Genomic DNA, 17,292 nt, shown 5'->3' with positions numbered 1-17,292 from the left:
TAGAGAGAGAGAGAGAGAGACTGACCAGAGAGAGAGAGAGAGAGACTGACCAGAGAGAGAGAGAGACTGACCAGAGAGAGAGAGAGACTGACCAGAGAGAGAGAGAGACTGACCAGAGAGAGAGAGAGAGAGACTGACCAGAGAGAGAGAGAGAGACTGACCAGAGAGAGAGAGAGAGAGAGAGAGAGAGACTGACCAGAGAGAGAGAGAGACTGACCAGAGAGAGAGAGAGACTGACCAGAGAGAGAGAGAGAGAGACTGACCAGAGAGAGAGAGAGAGACTGACCAGAGAGAGAGAGAGAGAGACTGACCAGAGAGAGAGAGAGAGAGAGAGAGAGAGACTGACCAGAGAGAGAGAGAGAGAGACTGACCAGAGAGAGAGAGAGAGAGAGACTGACCAGAGAGAGAGAGAGACCGAGAGAGAGACAGTGACCGGAGAGAGAGAGAGAGACAGTGACCGGAGAGAGAGAGGAGAGACCGGAGAGAGAGAGGGAGTGACCGGAGAGAGAGGGAGTGACCGGAGAGAGAGAGGGAGTGACCGGAGAGAGAGAGGGAGTGACCGGAGAGAGAGAGGGAGTGACCGGAGAGAGAGAGGGAGTGACCGGAGAGAGAGAGGAGTGACCGGAGAGAGAGAGAGAGGGAGTGACCGGAGAGAGAGAGGGAGTGACCGGAGAGAGAGAGGGAGTGACCAGAGAGAGAGAGAGAGAGTGACCACAGAGAGAGAGAGAGAGAGTGACCAGAGAGAGAGAGAGAGACTGACCAGAGAGAGAGAGAGAGACTGACCAGAGAGAGAGAGAGAGAGACTGACCAGAGAGAGAGAGAGAGAGAGACTGACCAGAGAGAGAGAGAGAGAGACTGACCAGAGAGAGAGAGAGAGAGACTGACCAGAGAGAGAGAGAGAGAGACTGACCAGAGAGAGAGAGAGAGACTGACCAGAGAGAGAGAGAGACTGACCAGAGAGAGAGAGAGACTGACCAGAGAGAGAGAGAGACTGACCAGAGAGAGAGAGAGACTGACCAGAGAGAGAGAGAGACTGACCAGAGAGAGAGAGAGAGAGACTGACCAGAGAGAGAGAGAGAGAGACTGACCAGAGAGAGAGAGAGAGAGAGAGAGAGAGACTGACCAGAGAGAGAGAGAGAGAGACTGACCAGAGAGAGAGAGAGAGAGACTGACCAGAGAGAGAGAGAGAGAGACTGACCAGAGAGAGAGAGAGAGAGACTGACCAGAGAGAGAGAGAGAGAGACAGTGACCGGAGAGAGAGAGAGAGACAGTGACCGGAGAGAGAGAGAGAGAGACCGGAGAGAGAGAGGGAGTGACCGGAGAGAGAGAGGGAGTGACCGGAGAGAGAGAGGGAGTGACCGGAGAGAGAGAGGGAGTGACCGGAGAGAGAGGGGGAGTGACCGGAGAGAGAGGGGGAGTGACCGGAGAGAGGGGGAGTGACCGGAGAGAGAGGGGGAGTGACCGGAGAGAGAGGGGGAGTGACCGGAGAGAGAGGGGGAGTGACCGGAGAGAGAGGGGGAGTGACCGGAGAGAGAGGGGGAGTGACCGGAGAGAGAGGGGGAGTGACCGGAGAGAGAGGGGGAGTGACCGGAGAGAGAGGGGGAGTGACCGGAGAGAGAGGGGGAGTGACCGGAGAGAGAGGGGGAGTGACCGGAGAGAGAGGGGGAGTGACCGGAGAGAGAGGGGGAGTGACCGGAGAGAGAGGGGGAGTGACCGGAGAGAGAGGGGGAGTGACCGGAGAGAGGGGGAGTGACCGAGAGAGAGGGGGAGTGACCGGAGAGAGAGGGGGAGTGACCGAGAGAGAGAGGGGGAGTGACCGAGAGAGAGGGGGAGTGACCGGAGAGAGAGGGGGAGTGACCGGAGAGAGAGGGGGAGTGACCGGAGAGAGAGGGGGAGTGACCGGAGAGAGAGGGGGAGTGACCGGAGAGAGAGGGGGAGTGACCGGAGAGAGAGCGGGAGTGACCGGAGAGAGAGAGAGAGAGACCGGAGAGAGAGAGTGACCGGAGAGAGACCGGAGAGAGAGAGAGAGACCGGACAGAGAGAGAGAGAGAGAGACCGGACAGAGAGAGAGAGAGAGAGACCGGAGAGAGAGAGAAAGAGAGAGACCGGAGAGAGAGAGAGACCGGAGAGAGAGAGAGAGATAGACCGGAGAGAGAGTGAGAGATAGACCGGAGAGAGAGAGAGAGAGAGAGAGAGAGAGTGTGACGGGAGAGAGAGAGAGTGTGACGGGAGAGAGACCGGAGAGAGAGAGAGAGAGTGTGTGACGGGAGTGAGAGAGAGTGACGGGAGAGCGAGAGAGAGTGACGAGAGAGAGAGAGTGTGTGTGGCGGGAGAGAGTGACGGGGGAGAGGGAGAGGGAGTGAGAGAGTGACGGGAGAGGGAGGGAGAGAGTGACGGGAGAGAGGGAGGGAGAGAGTGACGGGAGAGAGGGAGGGAGAGAGGGAGGGAGAGAGTGACGTGAAAGAGTGACGGGAGAGAGGGAGTGAGAGAGTGACGGGAGAGGGAGTGAGAGAGAGTGACGGGAGAGAGAGAGGGAGAGAGAGAGTGACGGGAGAGGTAGAGAGAGAGTGACGGGAGAGGGAGAGAGAGAGTGACGGGTGAGGGAGAGAGAGAGTGACGGGTGAGGGAGAGAGAGAGTGACGGAGAGGGAGAGAGAGAGTGACGGAGAGGAGAGAGAGAGTGACGGGAGAGGGAGTGAGAGAGTGACGGGAGAGGGATGTGAGAGAGTGACGGGAGAGGGTGAGAGAGAGGGAGTGAAGTGACGGGAGGAGAGAGTGAGAGACGGGAGAGAGAGAGAGAGTGTGACGGGAGAGAGAGAGTGAGGGAGAGCGTGACGGGAGAGAGAGAGTGAGGGAGAGCGGAGACAGAGAGAGAGTGAGGGAGAGCGGAGACAGAGAGAGTGAGGGAGAGCGGAGACAGAGAGTGTGAGGGAGAGCGGAGACAGAGAGTGTGAGGGAGAGCGGAGACAGAGAGTGTGAAGGAGAGCGGAGACAGAGAGTGTGAAGGAGAGCGGAGACAGAGAGTGTGAAGGAGAGCGGAGACAGAGAGAGTGGGGAAGAGCGGAGACAGAGAGAGTGAGGGAGAGCGGAGACAGACAGAGAGAGTGAGGGAGAGCGGAGACAGACAGAGAGAGTGAGGGAGAGCGGAGACAGACAGAGAGAGTGAGGGAGAGCGGAGACAGACAGAGAGAGTGAGGGAGAGCGGAGACAGACAGAGAGTGTGAGGGAGAGCGGAGACAGACAGAGAGAGTGAGGGAGAGCGGAGACAGAGAGAGTGAGGGAGAGCGGAGACAGAGAGTGTGAGGGAGAGCGGAGACAGAGAGTGTGAAGGAGAGCGGAGACAGAGAGTGTGAAGGAGAGCGGAGACAGAGAGAGTGAAGGAGAGCGGAGACAGAGAGAGTGGGGAAGAGCGGAGACAGAGAGAGTGAGGGAGAGCGGAGACAGAGAGAGTGAGGGAGAGCGGAGACAGACAGAGAGAGTGAGGGAGAGCGGAGACAGACAGAGAGAGTGAGGGAGAGCGGAGACAGACAGAGAGAGTGAGGGAGAGCGGAGACAGACAGAGAGAGTGAGGGAGAGCGGAGACAGACAGAGAGAGTGAGGGAGAGCGGAGACAGACAGAGAGAGTGAGGGAGAGCGGAGACAGACAGAGAGAGTGAGGGAGAGCGGAGACAGACAGAGAGAGTGAGGGAGAGCGGAGACAGACAGAGAGAGTGAGGGAGAGCGGAGACAGACAGAGAGAGTGAGGGAGAGCGGAGACAGACAGAGAGAGTGAGGGAGAGCGGAGACAGATAGAGAGAGTGAGGGAGAGCGGAGACAGACAGAGAGAGTGAGGGAGAGCGGAGACAGACAGAGAGAGTGAGGGAGAGCGGAGACAGACAGAGAGAGTGAGGGAGAGCGGAGACAGACAGAGAGAGTGAGGGAGAGCGGAGACAGACAGAGAGAGTGAGGGAGAGCGGAGACAGACAGACAGAGAGAGTGAGGGAGAGCGGAGACAGACAGACAGAGAGAGTGAGGGAGAGCGGAGACAGACAGACAGAGAGAGTGAGGGAGAGCGGAGACAGAGAGACAGAGAGAGTGAGGGAGAGCGGAGACAGACAGACAGAGAGAGTGAGGGAGAGCGGAGACAGACAGACAGAGAGAGTGAGGGAGAGCGGAGACAGAGAGAGTGGAGAGGGAGGGAGAGCGGAGACAGACAGAGAGAGTGAGGGAGAGCGGAGACAGACAGAGAGAGTGAGGGAGAGCGGAGACAGACAGAGAGAGTGAGGGAGAGCGGAGACAGACAGAGAGAGTGAGGGAGAGCGGAGACAGACAGAGAGAGTGAGGGAGAGCGGAGACAGACAGAGAGAGTGAGGAAGAGCGGAGACAGACAGACAGAGAGAGTGAGGGAGAGCGGAGACAGACAGACAGAGAGAGTGAGGGAGAGCGGAGACAGAGAGACAGAGAGAGTGAGGGAGAGCGGAGACAGACAGACAGAGAGAGTGAGGGAGAGCGGAGACAGACAGACAGAGAGAGTGAGGGAGAGCGGAGACAGAGAGAGTGGAGAGGGAGGGAGACCGGAGAGAGTGAGGGAGAGTTAGGGAGACCGGAGAGAGAGAGGGAGAGTTAGGGAGACTGGAGAGAGAGATCGAGAGAGAGTGAGGGAGACTGGAGAGAGAGAGAATGTGGGAGAGCACCGAGGGACGAGAGGGAGAGAGAGAGAGACCAGGGAGGCACTTGGGGAGTGACCGGAGGGAGAGATATCGGGACACTGGCAGCATGAGGGATCCCAATCCTTGTGACAGCCCCTCGCCACTCTCCCCGTTCCCCTTCCGTCTCCCCGTTCCCCTTCCGTCTCCCCGTTCCCCTTCCGTCTCCCCGTTCCCCTTCCGTCTCCCCGTTCCCCTTCCGTCTCCCCGTTCCCCTTCCGTCTCCCCGTTCCCCTTCCGTCTCCCCGTTCCCCTTCCGTCTCCCCGTTCCCCTTCCGTCTCCCCGTTCCCCTTCCGTCTCCCCGTTCCCCTTCCGTCTCCCCGTTCCCCTTCCGTCTCCCCGTTCCCCTTCCGTCTCCCCGTTCCCCTTCCGTCTCCCCGTTCCCCTTCCGTCTCCCCGTTCCCCTTCCGTCTCCCCGTTCCCCTTCCGTCTCCCCGTTCCCCTTCCGTCTCCCCGTTCCCCTTCCGTCTCCCCGTTCCCCTTCCGTCTCCCCGTTCCCCTTCCGTCTCCCTTCCGTCTCCCCGTTCCCCTTCCGTCTCCCCGTTCCCCCTCCGTCTCCCCGTTCCCCCTCCGTCTCCCCGTTCCCCCTCCGTCTCCCCGTTCCCCCTCCGTCTCCCCGTTCCCCCTCCGTCTCCCCGTTCCCCCTCCGTCTCCCCGTTCCCCCTCCGTCTCCCCGTTCCCCCTCCGTCTCCCCGTTCCCCCTCCGTCTCCCCGTTCCCCCTCCGTCTCCCCGTTCCCCCTCCGTCTCCCCGTTCCCCCTCCGTCTCCCCGTTCCCCCTCCGTCTCCCCGTCTCTCTTCCGTCTCCCCGTCTCTCTTCCGTCTCCCCGTCTCCCTTCCGTCTCCCCGTTCCCCTTCCGTCTCCCCGTTCCCCTTCCGTCTCCCCGTTCCCCCTCCGTCTCCCCGTTCCCCCTCCGTCTCCCCGTTTCCCCCTCCGTCTCCCCGTTCCCCCTCCGTCTCCCCGTTCCCCCTCCGTCTCCCCGTTTCCCCTCCGTCTCCCCGTTCCCCCTCCGTCTCCCCGTTCCCCCTCCGTCTCCCCGTTCCCCCTCCGTCTCCCCGTTCCCCCTCCGTCTCCCCGTTCCCCCTCCGTCTCCCCGTTCCCCCTCCGTCTCCCCGTTCCCCCTCCGTCTCCCCGTTCCCCCTCCGTCTCCCCGTTCCCCCTCCGTCTCCCCGTTCCCCCTCCGTCTCCCCGTTCGCCCCCCGTCTCCCCGTTTCCCCGCCCCCCCCGCCCCCCGTTTCCCCGCCCCCCGTCTCCCCGTTTCCCCCCCTCCCGTTTCCCTTCCCCGTTCCCCCTCCGTCTCCCCGTTTCCCTGCCCCCCGTCTCCCCGTTTCCCCCCCCCCCCTCCCGTTTCCCTTCCCCGCTCCCCCCCGTCTCCCCGTTCCCGGAATCTGACCTTTCCCTCTTTCTCTCTCCCTGTCCACAGGTGATCTACTGGATGAACCGACCGCCATCCTTGAGGGATTTAATTCCTATTTCAGCTTCAGTCGAGGACGAAGTGGATACTCGGGTCAGTTAGTCTGAGGTACATGTTCCCTCACCCCCTCCCTCTCTCCCCATTCTCCCTCCTCACATCCCGCTCAAACCCCCCCCCTCCCCCACCCAATCCAAGGACCAATGGAAGCCCATTAACCCCTGCCAGCCCTCACATTTCCCTGCGTTACTATTGGTTCCTGCTCCGCAGGTGTTGCCACCTATTGTACCGACGATGCCGTGCCATTCGCTGCAGAGGAGGGGCTGTCGGGGCTGCTGGCCAATCACAGCGGAGCTCCTGCGCCGTGTATGGGTGAAGGGTTTCAGACGAGGAGTTGAGATGGTTGGATGGTGAAGGTCGGGCTCTGATCACAAAGCACCGTATCAGGTAACAAACATCAGTCAGTAGCCGACCCCCTTCCCAATCCCACACGACTGAACAGTTAAAGTGAATCCTGCCCCATTTACCCTTCACATTCTGTGTTGATGTGAAGCTGGGTTGGTCAATAGCGGTTGGGTTTTGTCCCATTCACCAGTCGGGTGTGCGATTTATTGAACCACATGTCGCGGCTCTCTTTTGGCGATCTGAGCTCGCAACCTCCAGGCGGTTTGTCCAGCGGCAGCAATTCGGTTCTCCGGGGCGGGAGCAGGAAAAAGCAAAAAAAAAAACATAGCCGCTTGTACAAAGTCTGTCTTTTTGATTTCAGAACGTGCGAGGAGGAGGAGGAGGAGACGCTGACGGTGATTAACGTGTACTGCCCCCGCGCTGATCCCGAGAGGGAGGAACGCGGCCTTTACAAACTGCGCTTCTATCGGCTGCTGCAGGCTAGGGCCCAGGCTCTGCTACAGGACGGAGGGTGAGACTGTGTTTTAGCTCGACTGGACTTGGAGGGAGTGCAGGGTCGATTTACCAGAATGATACCTGGGCACCCCGGGGTTACTTAACGGGGAGAGATTACCCACTTCGGAGACGTAGAAGGAGGCCGTTCGGCCCATCAAGTCCCTGCCGGCTCTCCACAGAGCGGTCCCGCTCCCCCCCACCCCGCTCGATCCCCGTACCCCTGCAGGTTTATATCCCTCGAGTGCCCATCCAATTTCCTTAAATTGTTGATGGTCTCGGCTTCCACCACCTCCGTGGGCAGCGAGATCCCGGTCATTACCACCCACTGTGTATCAAAGTTCTTCTTCATGTTCCCCCGTCCTGCATCTCTGACCCAAAACCTTCAATCTGTGTCCCCTAGTCCTTGTACCGTCAGTTAATGGGAACAGGTTTTTTCTGTTAAAGCAGAGTTAACGTTTCAGGTCTGTGACCTTTCATCAGAACTCAATCTCCCCTCAATCTCCTTCGCTCCAAGGGGAACAACCCCAGATTTTCCAACCTGACCTTGTAACTAAAATCCCAGGAACCATTCCGGTAAATCTCCTCTGCTCCCTCTCAAGGACCCTCACATCCTTCCTAAAGTGTGGTGACCAGAACTGGACACACTACGCCAGTTGGAGCCTAACCAGAGCTTTATAAATGTTCAGCATAACTTCCCTGCTTTTGGACTCAAACTCTCCATTTATGAAGCCCAAGATCCCATATACTTTACTAACCAGTCTCTCAATATGTCCTGCCACCTTCAAAGATCGATGCACATGAACTCCCAGGTCCCCCTATTCCTGCACACTCTTTAGAACTGGGCCATTAAGTCTATATTGCCTCTCCTTATCCCTTCTGCTCAAAATACATCACCTCACACTTCTCTGTATTGAACTCCATCTGCCACCTGTCTGCCCATTCTGCTAGTCTGTCTATGTCCCATTGCAGGCTTTTCATATCATCCTCACTGTTTGCATCTCCTCCAAGTTCGGCATCATCTGCAAATTTTGAGTTTCTGCTCTGTATTCCAAGGTCCAAGTCATTTATATATTACAAAAAAAAGCAGTGGTCCCAGCACTGACCCTTGGGGAACCCCACTGTCTACCATCCTCCAGTCTGAAAAACAACCATTTACCACAACTCCCTGTTTTCTGTCCTTGATCCAATTTGTTATCCAATTGGACACTGATCCCCCTATTCCATGAGCCTCAGTTTTGCTAACCGGCCTTTTATTCAGTACTTTATCAAATGCTTTCTTAAAATCCATATAGATAGCATCTACCACATTCCCTTCATCAACCTTCTCTGTTACTTAACAAAAAATACAATTAGATTAGTCAAGCATGATCTGCCTTTTACAAATCCATAATCCTTAACTAACTCAAACCTCCTTTTTTCCCCTGATACTTGTTTCTAAAACCTTACCCACCACTGATGTTAAACTAACTGGCCTGTCCTTGCTAGGAATGTCTTTACATCCTTTCTTGAATAAGGGGGTCACATTTGCCACTCTCCAATCCTCGGACACCTCCCCCCGTATCCAGGGAAGATTGGAAGATTATGGCAAGCCCGTCCACTATCTCCATCCCCACTTCCTTTAGCAACCTGGGATGCAAGCCATCTGGACCAGGTGACTTATCCACTCTAAGCAGAGCCCGCCTTTCCAGTACATCCTGCCTATCAATTTTCACCCCATCCATTATCTCTACCATCTCTGCTTCTACCAATATTTTGTCAGCATCCTCTTCCTTACTGAACACTGATACAAAGTATGCATTAAGTATTCTAGTCTTGCCCTCTGTCTCTGAGCATATATATCACCCTCCTTGTCTCTAATAGGCTCCACTCCACCTCTTACTACCCACTTACTATTTACATGCCAGTAGAAGATTTTTGGGTTCCCTTTTATGTTAACGGCCATTCTATTCTCATATTCTCTCTCTGCCGGTCTTATTTTCCTCTTCACTTCCCCTCTCAACTTATTGTATTTGGCTGATTCTCGCTTGAAGAATTCACCTGACATGTATCACACACCCTCTTTTTTCTTGTTTCATCATTCAATCGAATTTGATATGCAGGGCAACAGGGTAGATAGAGAGAAACTATTTCTGCTAGTTGGGGAGTCTAGGCCTGGGGGCAGAGACTACAAATGAGAGCCAGACCTTTCAGCAGTGAAATTAGGAAACACTCTGACACAGAAAGGGGTGGGAGAAGTTCGGAAAACTCTCCCGCAAACTGCAATCGATGCTGGGTCAGTTGTTAATTCTAAATCCGGGATAAATTTTTGTTCTGCAAAGGAATTAAGGGATATGGGAGCAAAGGTGGGGATATGGAGTTAGAGATCAGCCATGATCTCTTTGAGAATGGGCTCGAGAGGGGCTGAATGGGCCTCCTCCTGTTCCTGTGTAACAGGCTTGAGGAGGGGCTGAATGGGCCTCCTCCTGTTCCTGTGTAACAGGCTCGAGGAGGGGCTGAATGGGCCTCCTCCTGTTCCTGTGTAACAGGCTCGAGGAGGGGCTGAATGGGCCTCCTCCTGTTCCTGTGTAACAGGCTCGAGGAGGGGCTGAATGGGCCTCCTCCTGTTCCTGTGTAACAGGCTCGAGAGGGGCTGAATGGGCCTCCTCCTGTTCCTGTGTAACAGGCTCGAGGAGGGTCTGAATGGGCCTCCTCCTGTTCCTGTGTAACAGGCTCGAGGAGGGTCTGAATGGGCTTCCTCCTGTTCCTGTGTAACAGGCTCGAGGAGGGGCTGAATGGGCCTCCTCCTGTTCCTGTGTAACAGGCTCGAGAGGGGGCTGAATGGTCCTCCTCCTGTTCCTGTGTAACAGGCTCGAGAGAGGGGCTGAATGGGCCTCCTCCTGTTCCTGTGCATCAATCCCAGTGCACTTGCAGAATGGTTCATTGTTCCTTCCGCTTCTGCAGTCTGGAGCTTGGGAAATTGCTGCAGTCCGCACTTAACTGGCTCTTCCTCATGCAGGCATGTGATTGTACTGGGAGATATGAACACTGCGCACAGACCCATTGACCACTGTCAGCCCGGTGACCTGGTAAGTGAACCCCAGCAACAACTGTTAATCCTTCAACTCCGAGAGCTTTCCCGGGCTTTTCACTGGGAATTCCGTGGCCACTCACTAGGCACCTAATGCACATTCCCATAGGACACAAGGAAGTACCGCTCCTTGTGTGAAATGTGTCTAATTAGGCGATTTAGATAGCTTTCGATATGAATTACAATAAAAAAGATGTGGTTCAGGGAAGGGGAGAATTGTAACTTTGTCTTCCTGCCAACAGGGTAGTACTTTCAAAAGTGCCACATGATAGACTTGTTCTTACAAAGACTGCAGTTGAAGTGATGTTCCCCAGGGATCAGTATTCAGACCACTGTTCTTTCTGACATAAGTTAATATCCTGGCCTTTGTACCCAGGTCAGAGGCTGGGAATCCTGCGGTGAGTAACTCACCTCCTGGGACCTTTTCTGCCCCCCTCCTTCCCTGCCCTGGTAACACGATACTTTTCACCCCCCCCCTGCAGGACGTATTTGTGAAGCACCCAGACCGCGTGTGGATGAACGGCTTTCTGTCCTGCTCCTCTGACCCGTCGCAAGCAGATGGGATTCCGCACGATGGCGAGGCCGGCCTGGGGGTCAGAGGGAGCATCAGCGATGGCCCGTTTGTGGATCTGTTCCGACACTTGCACCCGGCGGAGAGAGAAGCCTACACCTGCTGGCGGACCAGCACCGGAGCGCGGAAGACAAACTACGGAACGCGGATCGATTACATCCTCGCTGACAAATCGCTGGCCGCTGGCGAACTGCAGGAGTGCGTCCTGATGCCCCAGATCGAGGGGTCCGACCATTGCCCGGTCAAAGCCTTCCTAAAGGCCCGCTGTGTGCCAGCGGCTAAATGTCCTCCGCTTTGCACCAAATATATGCCGGAATTTGCCGGCCTGCAACAAAAACTCTCCCAGTTCCTGGTGAACCTCCAGGGAAAGCCAAACAGCCCTGCGGAAATTGAGCAGAGTTCCCAGTCGCAGGAAGGTCCCCCAGCGAAGCCAGTTAAAGCGGGTCAAAAGCGGACTGGCAAATGTTTAACGGGAGGCCCAGGAAAGTGCGGCCGAGGTGATTCCCGTCCCTCGGGCAGCTTACTGAGGTTCTTCAAAGCGGCTGAGCGGAATCCAGCTTCAGGGCTGGAGACAGCTGGTGAACTGGGTATCTTTGATCAGTCGCCGCCCGCTCTCACCGGGCACCAGCCGCCCCACGCCCAGGGAGTCAAACAGGACAAGCTGGGCGAGGGGCAGCAAAGTCCACTGCCGGCTGCTTTCTGGAGGTCTGTCCTCAAAGGGCCCCCCCGCCCCCCGGCGTGTCCTGGGCACCGGGAGCCCTGCCTGCTGCGCACGGTCCGCAAACCGGGGCCCAATCACGGCAGGCAGTTCTACGTCTGCGCGCGGCCTGAAGGATCCGCCTCCAACCCCGGCTCACGCTGCAACTTCTTCCTCTGGGTGAGCTCAAGCAAGTGACGGGGCAAACAGCGCGGAGTTTCCAAAGCACAGCCTGTCTCTGGGCAGGAGATGGGGTGGGGGGGGGTGGTGGGGGAGCTGGCACAGTGGAGGGAGGGGGCTGCGACTGGGTGGAGCACTGGGAACGAGGGAGGGGGTCTGTCGAGAGTGAGGGTCTGGCAGTGGGCAAGAGCTGCTGGAGGGGCTGGTATAGAGGGAGGGAGGGGAATGCCATGTTTTCCTGTCTCCCCCCCCACGTCTGTCTCTTAGAATTATAGCAATTTATAACACAGAAAGATTCAGCAAACAGTGTGTGTACTGGCTGAAAAAGGACTGTGCATCAGACGTCAGCTTATCAGACAGTCTGTCTATCTCTGTCTCCCTCCGTCGGTCTCCCACACCTCCCGGTCTCCCACACCTCCCGGTCTCCCAATCTCATCTCCATCTGTCTCTCACTCTATCCCTCTGTCCCCGGCCTATTTCTCTCTCTCTCTGCCACTCCCGACTGTCTGACCCCATCTGTGAGAGGTGGGGGACAGTAACTGCAGTGAGACAGGGACACCAGCAGATGGAGATGGTGAGAATCTGTGATACTAAGAGCTTGAAAGTTCCCAAAACTTGGTGGAATTTTTTTTTATGTATATAAACTTGAGATGCTTAATAAAAGAATTTCGATACAATTTGTGTTAAACGGCTCTGTAAACACTTGCAACATAAATTTTTTTTTTGAATGGTTACAGGCAAATGTATAAATACAACAGCATTAAATAAATTCCAAGCAGTCATTTGACAAATATAACTGCAGATATGGGTTCGAATTGTGTGAAATGTCACCAGTTGTAAAAGTTCTCTTGGCTGCGTCACTAACCTGCCTCCAGTTCCAGGGTTTGTCACACAGGGGGAATTGAAAACCCGGATTTAAAAACGGTCTGTTCCTCAAGCTGGGGTCAAACTGGCCCCTCCTGGTTTTAAACTGCAGCAGCTTTTCACCCTCTGTTTATGAGGTTTTTGCTGAAGGGAGAGGGAGACACAGACAGACAGATTTCTGGAATAAGCACATTGGGACGTTGGCTGGAAGATTAGCCCCGCGTTCCCTGTTTACACAGAGACTCACCTTGGGCGGTCCCGTACCTGGGATAGAGGGGTCTTGAGAGCTGGTGAGATGAGCTAGTCTTTGGCAGGACTGGGTGTTTGACCGGCAGGTTCTGGGGTTGTATGAGGACAAAACCAGGCCCCATTCTCTCTCCCCCATGTGGCTGGTGTCTAAAGGTCAGTTTCTGTGTCTCTGTGCCCGGGTTAATTGGAAACTGATTACACCGTGTGTGTGAGAGCGAGTGCCCAGGCTGAAACCCCCCCCCCCTCTCTGATCCAGTCCTGACCCTTTTCCCCCAATTCCCCAAGCACTGCCCCCCTGGTCCAGGATCTATTCCCCATGGGCCAACTGATGGAGGGAAGGTGTGAGTCCAACGATAGAGTGCAGACTGTGTGGGATGGTGATTATCACATTTTTATTGGCCCTTTCTCCCTCCCTTTCTCTGAATCTGTCTCTCAATCTCAGCCGTGTCTCAGTGTGTGTCCCCTTACCTGGGCTTGCTGAGGTGGGAATACTGCAGGGAGCACCATCCCAGAGTTCTCAGATGACCTGTCGACCCTTCAACTTCGCGTCCCATAGTAATACTCAGCAAGCTTCTTGATAGAAACCCTGAGTTCAGACCCGCTTTGTTCCTTTTTTTCTTTTGTTAATCTCCTGAGAGGTTAGTCCTGAATCCTACTTCCTCGGGTTTTGCTGAGAGGTGCTGGTCTTGTTTCGCAGTAGTTTAGGGAGGGAGGAGGGCGGGCGGGTTCTATGTGCGCGGGTGACAAGTCAGTCACTGGGGCTGCGACGACAGAATCGTTCTGGGGGTTTCCGTTCTCATCCCCAGATGCCGACAGGCTGTGGCAGGTTTTACACCTCTCCGCAGCACTGCGAGGGTTCCTTGTAGGCGTCAGTAGCCAAGTCTTCAATGGGTTAATGTCAGACTCTTAAAAAGCGGGGTGGGGGGGGCGGGGAGGGTGGGGTCTCACTTCCCTCTAAGGTCCTGACCCGGTACCGAGTATCAATCGCACGAAACAGACTTTGAACGTAATCCCACCCTGGCTATGCAAGACCACCTATGGGTGTGACACCTGCAATCTCGATAAGGAAAGTAATCTCACACAATCCAAAAGCCCCTTTCTCCCTGAATGTGATTGGAGACAGGCTGTTTGCTGTTGTAACAATCCAACGTTGAGGGAATGGAAAGTCTTTTCTTGTTGATGAAGGCTGCTCCATGCGTTGGGGGAGGGGGGTGGGTGTGGGGTTGGTGTCTCTTACAGAGGGTTAAAGGGAGGGAGCTGCTGTCCCTGTGTCTGTGGCAGTGAATCCGGACACACTGAGGGTTTCATCGCTCTGCAAGCCAGCAATGGTATTGTAGAGGGCCAGGCCTGAAGGGGTGCGCCAGTAGGTGTCCTGGGAGATGTTGTCCACATGGAGGGTGTGTCCGGGTCTGCAGAGCTCCATGGAGTGCAGGTGGGAAAATAGAAGAGGGAAGTCTCTCATCAGGTGGTATTTGGAGGCCAAGTCCAGGACCCCGGGAATATCTCCCTGGCCGGAGTGAGTGAAGAAAGCCACAATGAACTTGGAGAGGTCTCTTGGTGATGACATGACTGCTTGGCAGATCTTCTGTCCGATCATGGAGACGGCGGCAATGAAGCTGGCTCCCTGCCCCAGGTGCTCCGGCGCTTGGCTCGTTGTCTGAGGGCCCCTGCGCCGCGTCTCCACCCAGGTTTTCAGCCCCCTCCAGCAGATGACGACGACATAGTCGCACTCCTCGAGCTGGCGGCTCAGCCAGTCCACGTGACCCTCGCAGACAATGGCGAGCTGCTCCCACCCGTCCAAAACAACCTGGGCAGAGAGAAAAGAGGCAGGACGACTGAGGAGCAGCACTCCGCACGCGGAGCCAGACGGCTGGCTTGACGTCTCTGTCATGTCTGATGTCGGTCTCGATGACGTCTGCCGGCCCGATGTCTCTTGTCTGAGATCTGTCTGACTGTCCAGCCACCTCGCTGCCAGCACCCAGACGGGGCCCATTGGCCTCAGTGTCTGGAGGCTGCTGTCATTGTTACTGGGAGGGACCAGTCAGTCCCCAGCTCCCCAGTCAGTCCACACCCTCACCGTATGGGGCTGTCACTGGGTACAGGTCACCCATTCTGAGGTGGGGCTGGCATCTAGCTGTTTGAACACTGGTCGATCGATGTGGGCATCATCGAGTGAACCCCTCCCCCCCCCAGCCCCCCTCCATTCCACTCCCCACACCTCACTCACCTGACAGCCGCAGTGCTCTTGTAAGTAAGCAGCAAAGCGCAGGGTCACGTTCACCAGCTTCTCGTCATCCCTGTCACAGTGACACAGGAAGACTGTCGGGACAGGCCGAGGCCTGTTTGGCGGGGGCCGCAGCAGCTGCTTATTCCCATCCCCAGCTCCGGGGTTTAAATCTAAAGAGAAAGAACAGTCCATCATTGCAGGGGCCAGGTCAGGGCAACCTGTTTACAGCAGGCCCAGAGCCCTCCCCCCCCCTCGGCCTGCAGCCCTCCTCAGGCCCAGAGCCCTCCCCCCTCGGACTGCGGCCCTCCTCAGGCCCAGAGCCCTCCCCCCGCGGACTGCGGCCCTCCTCAGGCCCAGAGCCCTCCCCCCGCGGACTGCGGCCCTCCTCAGGCCCAGAGCCCTCCCCCCTCGGACTGCGGCCCTCCTCAGGCCCAGAGCCCTCCCCACTCGGCCTGCGGCCCTCCTCAGCCCCCCCCCCCGGCCCCCCCACCTCGGCCTGCGGCCCTCCTCAGGCCCAGAGCCCTCCCCCCTCGGACTGCGGCCCTCCTCAGGCCCAGAGCCCTCCCCACTCGGCCTGCGGCCCTCCTCAGGCCCAGAGCCCTCCCCCCTCAGACTGCGGCCCTCCTCAGGCCCAGAGCCCTCCCCCTCGGCCTGCGGCCCTCCTGAGGCCCCCCCGGCCCTCCAGCTTGGCCTGCGGCCCTCCTCAGGCCCAGAGCCCTCCCCCCTCGGACTGCGGCCCTCCTCAGGCCCAGAGCCCTCCCCCCTCGGACTGCGGCCCTCCTCAGGCCCAGAGCCCTCCCCCCTCGGCCTGCGGCCCTCCTCAGGCCCAGAGCCCTCCCCCCTCAGATTGCGGCCCTCCTCAGGCCCAGAGCCCTCCCCCTCGGCCTGCGGCCCTCCTGAGGCCCCCCGGCCCTCCTCAGGCCCAGAGCCCTCCCCCTCGGCCTGTGGCCCTCCTCAGGCCCCCCGGCCCTCCACCTCAGCCTGCGGCCCTCCTCAGGCCCCCCCCCCCTCGGCCTGCGGCCCTCCTCACACGCCCCCTCCTCTGTCAGTGTCTGAACGTTCACTCAGTGCTCGGTTTATATTTACCCTGTATCCTCTCAGTTCTCTTTCTCCCTCGTATTGCAATGAAGATGCCAGTGGTCACCACCACGACAGCGAAGATGGTAACACCGCTGATAATTATCCAGGTCACAGGAAACGTGGCGACATTATCTGAGGTATAAAAAAACCCAATAAAGTTCAGAATAAAGTCAATCCCCCAAGGACTGAGACACCAACAGACGGATGGAGTCAAACCTTCGCTCAGCTTCGAAACATTGTCGTTCCAGAAATATTAACAATTATCTGAGTCGAGGCACAGCGACGTGCAGAAGCAATTCTACCACAGGATGACCGACAACAGTCACACCGAACGCTACAAGAAACCCTCACACCCGCCACCCCCCCCCCCCCCCGCCTAGAATTCAGAATCAGGACAGCAACTGACCCCCCAAATCAGAAATGACCGGTTGGAACTCGCCAATCCCGCCTCCATAACAATTTCTATTTGCGTCTGACTCCAGACAACTTCGGAGCTGCTTCAGAAACATACCTGCACTCACATAGTGAGTGAGCATTCTCCTCCGTGCGTTCAGAAAGTCCGAATAAATCTGCAGAAAAAACAGCACACATTCTCAAACATGTGCAGGGGGGGGACCTCGAGAAATACAGTAACAGCTATCAGAATACACAGACCCTGATACACAGCTATCAGAATACACAGACCCTGATAAACAGATATCAGAATACACAGACCCAGACACACAGCTATCAGAATACACAGACCCTGACACACAGATATCAGAATACACAGACCCTGATACACAGATATCAGAATAGACAGACCCTGACACACAGCGATCAGAATACACAGACCCTGACACACAGATATCAGAATAGACAGACCCTGACACACAGATATCAGAATACACAGACCCTGATGCACAGCGATCAGAATACACAGACCCTGACACACAGCTATCAGAATAAACAGACCCTGATACACAGCGATCACAATACACAGACCCTGACACACAGATATCAGAATAGACAGACCCTGACACACAGCGATCAGAATACACAGACCCTGATACACAGCGATCACAATACACAGACCCTGACACACAGATATCAGAATACACAGACCCTGATACACAGCGATCAGAATACACAGACCCTGATACACAGCGATCACAATACACAGACCCTGACACACAGCGATCAGAATACACAGACCCTGATACACAGCTATCAGAATACACAGACCCTGATACACAGCGATCAGAATACACAGACCCTGATACACAGCGATCACAATACACAGACCCTGACACACAGATATCAGAATAGACAGACCCTGACACACAGATATCAGAATACACAGACCCTGATGCACAGCGATCA

At 56.4% G+C, this 17,292-nt stretch overlaps 2 protein-coding genes across 2 annotated transcripts in view; both read left to right on the top strand.

Annotated features, from left to right (window-relative positions):
- Nucleotides 1–12,187, top strand: part of LOC137360038 (uncharacterized) — a gene marked incomplete at its 5' end in the record, with an annotated part of 33,945 nt that extends 21,758 nt beyond the window's left edge. The window contains 6 exon segments of the mRNA XM_068025625.1: nucleotides 6,108–6,191; nucleotides 6,366–6,476; nucleotides 6,479–6,542; nucleotides 6,862–7,011; nucleotides 9,991–10,060; nucleotides 10,545–12,187. Coding sequence (XP_067881726.1) covers nucleotides 6,108–6,191; nucleotides 6,366–6,476; nucleotides 6,479–6,542; nucleotides 6,862–7,011; nucleotides 9,991–10,060; nucleotides 10,545–11,528 — 1,463 coding nt within the window.
- A 2,344-nt stretch (nucleotides 12,188–14,531) lies between these two features.
- On the top strand, nucleotides 14,532–16,073 carry LOC137360037 (proline-rich protein HaeIII subfamily 1-like). Its single transcript, XM_068025624.1, has 2 exons — nucleotides 14,532–14,536; nucleotides 14,930–16,073. The coding sequence occupies exons 1-2, from the start codon at nucleotides 14,532–14,534 to the stop codon at nucleotides 16,071–16,073; spliced, it is 1,149 nt and encodes a 382-aa protein (XP_067881725.1).
- The last annotated feature ends 1,219 nt before the right edge of the window (nucleotides 16,074–17,292 follow it).

Source organism: Heterodontus francisci, unplaced genomic scaffold (assembly GCF_036365525.1).
Source record: "Heterodontus francisci isolate sHetFra1 unplaced genomic scaffold, sHetFra1.hap1 HAP1_SCAFFOLD_683, whole genome shotgun sequence".
NCBI lineage: Eukaryota > Metazoa > Chordata > Chondrichthyes > Heterodontiformes > Heterodontidae > Heterodontus > Heterodontus francisci.
The sequence above is the reverse complement of the archived record's forward strand: the minus strand, read 5'-3'. Positions and strand labels throughout refer to the sequence as shown.